An 11,387-nucleotide genomic window follows, 5' to 3' on the forward strand; every position below is an offset into this window, starting at 1 on the left:
ACCATGTCTCGTTCAGTGGAGTATCCTGCTTTTCCACATAACAGTAAATTATGCGTGTTGCAGTGTTTGAAATGCTATGAAGAACGTACTATTACGCACAGAACTGACCCGCTGGGTCAGTTATTAATCTCTGTTCAAAAACCATTCAAGCCGGTTGCTGCGGCTACTTTAGCTAGATGGATTTGTTGGATTATGTCAGAAGCTGGCATTGACATTTCTGTTTATGGTGCTCATTCAGCTAGAGGAGCTATGGCCTCTAAAGTCTATTTGTTAGGGTCCCGTTTGGAGGACATCCTTAAAGCGGCTGCTTGGTCTTCTGATTCAATGTTTAAAGTGTTTTATTATAAACCTATTCCTCATGTTTCTGATGCTGTGATTGATGAGCTTTGAACCAGCATAATCATAAGCCTCCGGTCCTGCCATAGAATACAACAGTTTCAAGCTATCGCGACAAGAATGTTAGATTCTATTAAGGACACGGAGGCGAGGATTATCCCACCCGTTGGGACAGTTATGCAACTGTAAAGTTGTTTTGATGGTATGTTGTTTAACAACTATTATGCCCACCCAATGAGTAATGAAGTTGTGGGCTCCCTTTCTCAAACTTGTTTTTCTTTTCAGGAAATGATTCTAACAAGAGTTGAGTGTCTACTCCGGATGGAGCTACTGTACCTTCTTGACAGAAGAGGATGCCTTTGTTGGTGATGGATTATTCTCCGTTGAGAATTTCTACAGGAACTGTTCATCTCTCCGTTGAGAGTTTAAGACTTTGTTTGTTCTTATTGGACTGATTCGCGCAAAGAAAGAGGAGGCCAGATTAGTGTCTCTCTACTTTGTATGCTAATGTATGCTGTGATTGGCTGTAATGATAGAGGCGTGGTTCAAAGCCTCATGGGTATTGTGGTTTTACAATACTGTAGTTTTACTTTCATTGGCTGCTGTGTTTTGCAGTAAAGAAATGAGAAAGCTTAATCCTGGCCTCCGTGTCCTTAATAGAATCTGAAATTCCTGTCGCGATAGCTAGAACATTTTGTATTCACCTAGCGTGTCACAAGTAGCTGGAAAACATTGGTTTCTTCATTAACTGTTAAAGCCTGCCGACTAGAATTGACCACTTCTTTCAGGGTCATTACTGATAGTGTTTCAAGCCCTGAACTTGTCATTTACAAATCATGGATTTCAGGTACCTTAGTCTAATTAGTCCAGCTAATACTAATTGCTTGCCATAGCCCCTCTTACAGAATGAGCCCCAAAAACACTAGTATCTATTCCTGCCCTCAACATCACTTCTCTCACCCATCTAGCCAAGGTAGCTGAGGAACCCGCCTTAAATGGCTTCCTTAAGGAAACTAACAACTGTGAACAACCACTTGGTCTCACACCAAAAGTCCTCTTTTCATATTGCTTTAAACAACACACAACACACACATTTTCATTCCCATGAAATTGTCGTAGACATAATCTTTGTTCTTCTCCTTAATTCAAAACACACACCCTCCGGTTGAAAAAACCTAGAATCCACCTCCAGAGCCCAGATATCAGATGCCCTTCTACAAGAAACCAAACATAGAAGCATAGCCAACTTCCATGATAAGAATTTGATATCCAAAGACATATTCTCACCCCAACTATTCAATTCCCTCAAAACCAAGGAAACATCCCAAAGAACACCATATTTCGCTCTAGGAGGTAGAACCATCCTTACACTCTTAACCAACCTGCTTACCAACCCATGTTGTCCTACTGGAAGGCCATCCACCAAACTATGCCCTGCAGAAATAGCCGACCTGCTAATATTCACTGAATTGTAAGCTAAACATTTTTCATACAATTTAGACAAACTAATTAATCATTTCTACCACAGGAGCTGATAGGGGATCCAAATTCCTCTCAACACACCAACCAGACCATCTTCCCCATGCCGATCTGGCGAACAAAGAGGTACAAAAGGGGGTGGTGATGGACGGAGCATCTGAACCAATCAAACACTCACACCCAGTCAAAAGATCTAGGTTTAATCCATCACCGTTCTTTAGCCCACTCTGCCACCCCAGTTCAGACAGGGCCATATGCAAATCAGTCTGACCGCTTTTTTCGCCATAAGTTGGCAGGGTATGCTCAGACGTGAGTCCCTTGCTCACTTTGCCACTGGATTCAAGCAAGCCTAGCTGAAGACGGCTGAAATGCCAGAAACTGGTCCTAGGAAGCTTGTTTCCGGTCCAGGGAAGGCATGGCTTGGCAGTTCGGGCTGGACTGTTCCCATGAGGCACAGGGTCAGACTGATTTGCATATGGCCATGTCTGAACTGGGGTTTAAGTGCTTGTTTTCACACTGCTCCTTTAGCCGACACTCTTGGTAATCAACAAATTGAAGAGCCGTTTGCAAGTTCGTTCTGATTGGCATGTATGAGAAAAATTAAGAGTATACAGCAACTTATGGTATTTGTTTACAAGATAAAAATGTATGTTGAAATTAGGTAGATCTTTTACACCTCCTGCCATCTCCCTCTCAACCATTTTCGACCATATCAGTGAGCTTTATTGTTGACTTACCTGCCTCCAACACATGTAGAAATTAATTGACTCATTCACTAAGATGGCGCATTTTATACCTGTGAAGTCCATTTCCACTGCTCAGTTATTGGCAAACAATTCATGAAAGCAATTGTTTGTCTGCATGGTCTACCAACTATTATTGTGTCAGACTGAGGTATGCTGTTTACTTTTAAAATATAGTCCATTTTAATTAACCTTGTAATAGAGTACCTAAGAAATCCTGCACTTCTCAACCACAGTCTAATACACAGCTTTCCAAACTGTGTGGCGCGACACATTACTGTGTCGTGCCCCAGCCGTAGGTGTGTCGCGCGATGAGATGACTTCTGCCGGGAATCGGCAGAGTCGAGCTGCAGGGGCTCTTAGAAGGGGTGAAACAACAACAAAGCCCTAGGTGATTGATGAGCTTTGAACCAGCATAATCATAAGCCTCCGGTCCTGCCATAGAATACAACAGTTTCAAGCTATCGCGACAAGAATGTTAGATTCTATTAAGGACACGGAGGCGAGGATTATCCCACCCGTTGGGACAGTTATGCAACTGTAAAGTTGTTTTGATGGTATGTTGTTTAACAACTATTATGCCCACCCAATGAGTAATGAAGTTGTGGGCGTGGGGTATGGGTGGGGTATGTGTGTGTGGGGTGTGGGGCCTGAACCCACCATAGGTGGTTACGGCTCGCTCGCAGCGCTTCCTCGCGTTACCGTGTCCCTGAATTTTTTTTCACAAAAAGGTGTGTCACCAACATGAAAAGTTTGGAAAGCTGTGGTCTAATAAAAAGGTTCAGGAAGGGTAAAGATATATCCTCCTCTCAAATTCTCAGTGAGAATTAGTCTCCTGAGGGAGATGATCTCAGTACCTGGGAAGGAACTGCCCCAGAGGAGCTTGGGCCTCACAAAGCAGAGCTACTGGGAGCAGGGAAACCTTCCATGGAAGACTTGAGTCTAGAGCAGAAGGCCTGCCCCTCTCTTGAACAGCTGAGACAACAAGCAGCTGGTGATTGTTTGATTAATTCAGCATTCCGTCCATCATCTGTTCTTTTTGCATTTGTCGCCCTAAGTGGGAAGGGCATGCCCAGACATGGGTCCCGAGCTCGCTACTCCACCAGATTCAAGCTAGCCTGGCTGATGAGGGGTGTTATGCCGGAACCGGTCCCAGGATGCTTGTTTCTGGTCCAGGGAAGACCTGGCCTGGCAGTTTGGGCTGGACTTGTCCTATGGGGAACAGAGTCAAGACTGATTTGCATATGGCTGGGTCTAAACTGGAATGGCGTGGCATGAAAAAAATCCGGTGGATTTAACCCAGATCTGTGACTGGGGTGAATGTTTGATTAATTCAGCATTCCGTTCAATCATCCGCTCTTTTTGAGAGGAGGCAGGTAATGCCAGTGGGTCCCACAGGACTTATTGGGAAAATGGGCTTCTGTATTCTGAGAGTAAAGACCCCACGCCTGGTGCCACCAGGAGGTTTGTCATACCTCAGAGGTTTAGGTGGATCCTATTGACTCTAGCACACAATATTCCCCTTGCTGGGCATCTAGGGCAAAGCAAGAATTGGGACAGACTTGTCCCTCACTTTCACTGGCCCCACATATCTGAAGACACAAAGGAGTTTTGTCGCTCCCTTATCACCTGCCAAGCCAGTGGTAAGTCAGGTGGCACTACAAAGGCCCCCTTAATTCCACTCAATGGTTGGGGTTCCCTTTGAGAGGGTAGGGATAGCCATTGCAGGTCCCTTAAACCCTCCAACAGCATCTGGACATAGTTTTATCCTATTGGTGGTGGAGCATCCACTAGATATCCAGAGGCTATTCCCCTTAAGACCACTACAGCTCCTGTAGTGGCCAGGCCATACTGGAAATATTTTCCAGAGTAGGGTTCCCTAAGAAGGTCTTGTCCGACAGAGATACTAACTTCATGTCTAGATAAATAACTGCTATGTGGAAAGAGAGTGGTGTTAACTATAAGTTTACCACACGCTACCATCCATAGGGCAATGGGCTTGTTGAAAGGTTCAACAAGACCCTCAAAGGTATGATCATGGGACTCCCAGAAAAGCGGAGGCAAAAATAGGATGTCTTACTAGCTTGCCTTCTCTTTGCCTACAGAGAGGTTCCTCAGAAGGGGGTGGGCTACAGCCCATTTGAACTTGCATTTGGACATCCAGTTAGGGATCCATTATGTCTAGTTAAAGAAGGATGGGAGCAACCTCTCAAGCCTCCTAAATAGGACATAGTAGACTATGTACCGGGTCGGTGTTCTTGTATGGCTGAGTACACAAAGTAGGCCAGCGAAATGCTTGAGGCCAGACAGGAGCTTCAGAAAGCTTGGTATGACCAAAAGGCTGCACTGACTGTTTGCCAACCAGGACAGAAAGTATGGGTGTTGGAGCCTGTGGCCCCAGCAGCTTTCTAAGACAAGCAGAGTAGCCCCCACACTATACTGGAAAAGTAAGGTGAGGTCACCTATTTAGTTGACATAGGTACTCCAAGAAATCCCCACAGGGTACTTCATGATATGATAATCGCCTGAAATCTTTTGTTGAAAGGGCTGACATGGGCTTGCTCATGGCTACTGATGAGGGACAGGAAGAAGAGAGTGACCCTCTCCCTGATCTCCTCTAACAGGATTCTGTTGATGGATTAGTTGAAGGGAGTACTCTTGGCAGACGGCAAGCTGATTGTAGACAGGTTTTCAAGCAGTTTACTGGTCTCTTTTCTCTGATACCCAGTCAAACCACCTGGTGTACCCGTGAAGTGGACACGGGTGACAGCCTGCCTGTGAAGAGCAAACAGACAGCCTGACCATGTCAGAGATTGCATCAGGACAGAGGCCCAAAAGATGCTTGAGCCTTCAGATAGCCCTTGGGCTAGTACTGTAGTCCTAGTAGCAAAACCTCACACCAAGGAAGGTAAGAGAGAGATGAGGTTTTGTGTTGACTATAGAGGCCTCAATGCAGTCACTAGGACTGATGCCCATCCAATTCCAAGGGCAGATGAATTGATTGATACTTTGGCGTCTGCTAAATAGCACAGTTCATTTGACCTAACTACTGGTTATTGGCAAATCAGACTCCCTGAGGATGACAAACCAAAAACAGCATTTTCAACTCTCAGTGGACATTATCAGTTTATTGTGATGTCTTTTGACTTAAAAATGCAACTGCCACATTTTAGATGCTGGTGAATAAAGTCTTACCAGGTCCGAAAGCCTATAGTGTAGCATATCTAGATGATATAGCTGTCTTTAGCTCCACCTGGGAGGATCACCTGGTCCCGCTCTGAAATGTACTCAAGGCCCTGCAAAAGACAGGCCTTGCTATCAAGATCACTAAATGCCAGATAGGGCAGAGCTATGTTGTTTACTTGGGCCACCTTGTAGGTGGAGGCCAAGTTCAACTATCAGAGAGTAAAATTCCGACCATCATGGACTGGATTACTCCCACTACCCAGACTCAGGTCAGAGCTTTCTTGTGCCTAACTGGGTACTACAGAATATCCGCTAAGTGTTATTGATCAATAGTGACACCCCTTAATGATCTCACCTCCAAAAGATTACCTAAGAAAGTTCAGTGGCCAATTAGCCGTCAAAAGGCATTTGATGACCTGGAGCAAGCATTGTGCTGTGCTTTAATTCTGCAAAGGCCTGACTACTCCAAACCATTCATTGTCCAGACAGATGCTTCTGAGACTGGGATAGGTGTAGAACTGTCACAACATAATGCAGAGGGCCAGGATCAACCAGTAGCTTTTGTCAACAGAAAGTAGACCCCCTGGGAGATGCGTAGTTCAGCTATTGAGAGGGAGGCCTTTGCAGTGGTCTGGGCCCTCAAGAAGTACAGGTCATACCTGTTTTGCGCTCAAGTCATTGTTCAGACAGACTCTCTTATGGCTTAAATGGATGAAAGGGGAAACCCCCAAACGTTTGAGGTGGTCCATTTCCCTACAGGGGATGGACTTTTCAGTGGAACATAAATCTAGAGTAACCATGCCGATGCAGATGGGCTTTCCAGATATTTACACTTAGAAAGTGAAGACTCAACTGGGCAAAGTTAGTTTCATGTCCTTACATTTGGGGCAGGAGGGTGGTTGTGTAGGAAAGTAGGATCTGCTTTAATTGTTATCCCCACTTTTTGCCTGGTGTCAGTGTGTTTTGACTGTAGTCTACTGGGATCTTGCTAACCTGGACCCCAGCAACTGTACTCTCTCCTAAAAAGTGGCTCTGTTAAGTACTTTGGCACATCCACAAATGGCTTCTGGTATACCCGTGTACGTCTCTAGTATATGGTACTGAGGTACACAGGACATAGGTATACCAGGGTCTCCCATGGGCTGCAGCATGTGTTGTGCCACCCATGGGAGTCCACTAAAACGGTGACTATAGGCCTGGTATTGCAACCTGTGTTAAATGGTGCTTGCACCCCTCACAACAGATATATTTCCTTATAGCTGAGGTCATTGCACTTAAAGCCTATGTCACCCATATGGTAGGCCCTTCAATCCTGAGAGCAGGGTGCTTGGTTATAAACATGTGAGGGTGCCCATGCATGAGCAAGACATCCCTAAAAACCCCAGAGTTGATTCTCCGGGCTTTGTAAGTACGATCAGCCACTTTAACATTTATAGTGGACATCAGTCACTACGAGATGTCTAACAATATAATGGCTGCACCAAACCTGGTATCAAACATGTTGGAACCCTACCCCAACATCGATTCCAGTGTTGGATGTAGGATCCCATGTACTGCCGACCATAGACACGATTCTGCCCTCCTGCTAGTGAGCTGAGCTGGAGCAGGGGGAAGGTAGAACAATAGGTTTCCGGTCACAGGAAGGTGTGACCACCTCCAAGACAGGATTTAGTGTATTGGGCTGGGGTGGGGGCGCATTGCAGTAACACCAGACTGCATTGAAAAGCATATTTGGTGCTCTCCTTGCATGCTTCGGTTTGAGCCTGTTGAGGAACCCTCGGTTGCCGCTCCAGCATGAAACTGGAAAGAGGACAGGGGAGTATCCTCCCCTCTGTCCAGCTCCTGCTCTGGAAGGGACCCCTGAGTCGTCCCAACCCATTCTCGATGGTACTTAGGGGCTACTCTGTGGGTGGGCCCTCAGATTTGTAATGGAACAAGATTCATCACTGAAATCAAGACACTCTTCGATCGTCTGGACACTTGGACTGCACCTGGAACCGAGTTAGACTTCGAATGGAACCGAGACTGCATCAAGGAAGACTCCTGCTGCTCCTGGTCTTACTGTTCTTCAAGTCTTCTGCCTCGTCTGTGTCTGTACTCCACCCAGGTCCTCCAGAAGACCTGTGGGCATCAAGGACATCTGAAGTAATCTCCCTTGGAGTGAAGGAGTCACTAGCCTGTATCTGCAGGCACTGTAACAAAGCTGACTAGTCTGCTGTTCCTGCCATCCTACGGACTTCCTGAGGCCCAGCAAAACAGGTGGTTGTTCTGCAGCTCTCCAGAGGCCTGACCTGGCTTCTCTGCAATTTTGAGGGCAGTATCCTCTTGTCGGAGCTGCTGGGACCAAACCCCTGTGCACCGCTTTCACTTACTGTTGCCAAGGCTTGTTGGCTCTGCACTCCAGAGATCTTTGAGCTACAAGAAGGTCCAGCCTCCAGCACCTCATATCTCAAAGATCAGCATTCTCACTGCATCCTGTGCACTGTGGGCCTCCATCTTTTGTGATCTGCCCGAGAACCTCTTGCAACTCCTGTGCCTTCTGCCTGTGGGTCCTCTTGATAGTCTTCCTTTGCTTCAGTGGGCTCCTCTGCTTGCTCGGTGCCTGCTCTGACTCTCCTGCACTCGGTGAGTCCCTTGGACCTTGCTGGTCCCAACGTTTGCATTTTTTTCAGTTTCCATACCATTTGCGGCTGCCAAGGCTTGTTGCTGCTCCTGCCAGACACCAACCAGATAGACACCAACATCTGACGTAGGACAGCTTGTGCATGGCTCCTTGTCTTCCTCAGCACTGCGTGGCCCTCACAGCTGCAGCAACACGCTCACAGTCTTCACAGTCTTCACTTCTGAACCTCCCGACATGGATGGGCATTGTGCTTCTGTGCCTCCTGGTCACTTCCGGGTGGCCTAGACTCTGTCCCCTCAGCTTACAGGTTCTCCTCTTCAAGAATCCACTGGACTCCTTCTCATGCATCTTCAGACGCATTTTTAAAGTTTCTAATTGTCGTTTACGGCAGGTTCCAACGTTACTTTACTCCTATGCACCCAACTTCCCTAGTGCAGGTAGCCTGGTTCCTGGGGGATCCACGTGTGGGAAGCTCTCCAACATTCCATCTTTCAGAGGCTTTCTTCGGGGTCCTCTGGGAAAGTCCCTTCTTCTTCAAAACTGCAACTGCGACTTCTCTATTGACTTCTATTGGGCACACAGCTGTGTTTTCACTCTGGACACAGCCTCTGTGGTGTTCCTGGCTACTTACCTTGTGGTTCCTTGTGTCCCAAGCTCCTCTGAGTCTTCTGGTCCAAGTCCAGTTCCTCCTTGCAGTTCGCATTCCGCTTTCCTAGTATATGGTTTTATCTCCCCCTGGAGACCAGTGTATATTTGTGCTACTTACCTGATTATTTTAAAATATTCTTGTGTGTATTGTTGCAATCTCCAAGTAGGAGATGTATCAATGTTTGGTGATTGTGTTGCATGATAATATAGACTTATAAATTATAAACACTGTGTGGACATTTTCATTTAATCTATACTGTTTACACTCTTTCAATATAAGCCAGAAGGCTGCTCTCCACAGATACCACATTGAGAGCTTTCTATGGTAATCAAAGACCACTAAAATCGCCATAAAGTTTGCCTGGATTAGTGCAAGGTGCATCACTCCTTGGAGTGTGCACCATATACTAAGCCAGACTCCTACAATCTGGTACTCTGGTGTTTCTTCCTTCCCCTTCCCTTTCCCTACTTTTTCCCCAGACCCTTATTCCAGGTGCTTGTGTTTCCAATATAAGAACATAAGAATGTTGGACATCAAGAAGGCTTGGGCCTATCTGATTGGATTCCATTTCAACCTAAGGTTGGGACATCAGTTCTTTATTTTGAAAAGTCTGTATATTGTGTAAAGATTTTTTTAACTGGGCAGTGTTAGCTTTATGTGGCTTATTTGAGGATGCCTCATCTGTTTGTCCATTATTTCTCTATATGGCAGTGCTCCTTTTCTTACAAACGTTAGCCTCTCCCAGTCGGCGCATCATCCCGACCGGCTGCACTCGTGTCTGCAGAAGATCTACACGTGGATGTGCAGCTCAGCGCTAAAGTTAAATGGCTCCAAGACGGAACTCATGCTGCTGGGGAACTCCTCTCCATCTTTGTCCCCCAGCAGCTGGCCTGACTGTCTGGGCCCGGTACCCACCCCCAAGCAGGAGATCAAGAGCTTGGGGGTGTGGCTGGAGCAGGGCCTCTCGTTTAAAACTCATGCTAAAAAGACTGCTGGCGTGTGTTTTGGCCTGCTCCGCTCAGCCCGGAAGATCTTACCTTTGCTCCCAGCGTCCACTAGGAGGCTCCTCATCCAGGGATTGATCATCTCGCGGCTGGATTTCAGCAACGCGTTATTCCTGGGTGCACCCGAATCTACCCTGAACAAACTGCAGCAAGTGCAGAATGCGGCCGCCAGGCTCTTGACGGGTCTCCCCAGGCGCCAGTCTGCTCGCCCGGCGCTGAGGGCTCTGCATTGGCTCCCTATTAGGGACAGGGTGAAATTCAAATCACTCTGTATAGCCCATAAAGTTCTGCATGGGGAAGGCCCACCTATTCTGGGGGAGATGGTTCAGCCTTACAAGGCCTCTCGCTCTCTTCGCTCCGACCATCAACATCTTCTTCAGGTCGGGAGGGTGAAGAGGGCTAGAACCGGTGGCAGAAGGTTTTCGATAAATGTGGCCACTTTGTGGAATTCACTGCCCCTACAACTTCGCTCGGAAGCTAGTCTTCTCCGGTTCCGCAAACTTTTAAAGACGTTCCTGTTTTCTGTTTAACCCTGCATTATTCTTTGGTAGCGTTATTATCTGGCGAGCGCTGGGATGCCTATTTGGTAACCAGGCGCTATACAAAACTCATAATAATAATAATAATAATAATACTTAAGGTTCTTATACACTTAATTTGTACCTTTTTTCACTCAGTAGCCTCAATAGTTTATGCCAATATTTAGATGGTAATGCCTTTAGAGAAATTGGACAGCAGTTGTAAATATTATATCTCCCTTTCAGTTTAAATAGTACCCTTCTATTGCACATGTGATAAGTAAACCTATTCCATGTTACCCCTTCAGCTAGTTCTGGATATTTAGCCTAGCATTGGGGAATTTTTAGCCTGTGCATGATGGTGAAAGTCAAACTATAACCCCAAGAACGTACCTTCTACTGGATGAAAATCTAGGGCTACAAGAAGGCATTGGATGACACACTGCCACTTGGCAGCTACGCTCTTTGGACATTTTAAAACCTCAAAGCGTATTCACTGAAGGGAAAGTAGGAATTCTCTTGTATTGATAACTACATCTCGTTTTCAACCCTCTTTATGTTCGTTTTTATTCTCCTTGTCTTTTAATTATTCAGTGGAACCTGGTTCATGCAAGTGAGTAGCAGTACTGGTACTGGCACCAATTCCCTTTATACCCCTTCCTATTAGCTACAAACATCAAAAATACATCTAATTTGTTCCCAGGACAAGACATGCATTGGGCAATTACAAGAATTAAAATAAAATATCCACCAGGGTAAAGATTGGGGCACATTGGCATACACTTTATCCAACTGGCGCAGAGAATCAAAGATCATATTCATCCTACTGAGAACTCACTCACGAACAGA

General features: G+C 46.1%; 1 protein-coding gene across 1 annotated transcript in view; it reads left to right on the plus strand.

Annotated features, from left to right (window-relative positions):
- JOSD1 (Josephin domain containing 1) overlaps window positions 1–741 on the plus strand; it is a 219,524-nt gene extending 218,783 nt beyond the window's left edge. Inside the window, exon 6 of the mRNA XM_078683587.1 lies at window positions 622–741. Coding sequence (XP_078539713.1) covers window positions 622–628 — 7 coding nt within the window. The 3' untranslated portion in view covers window positions 629–741. The remainder of the gene's footprint in view (window positions 1–621) is intronic.
- The last annotated feature ends 10,646 nt before the right edge of the window (window positions 742–11,387 follow it).

Source organism: Lissotriton helveticus, chromosome 1_1 (genome assembly GCF_964261635.1).
Source record: "Lissotriton helveticus chromosome 1_1, aLisHel1.1, whole genome shotgun sequence".
Classification (NCBI taxonomy): Eukaryota; Metazoa; Chordata; class Amphibia; order Caudata; family Salamandridae; genus Lissotriton; species Lissotriton helveticus.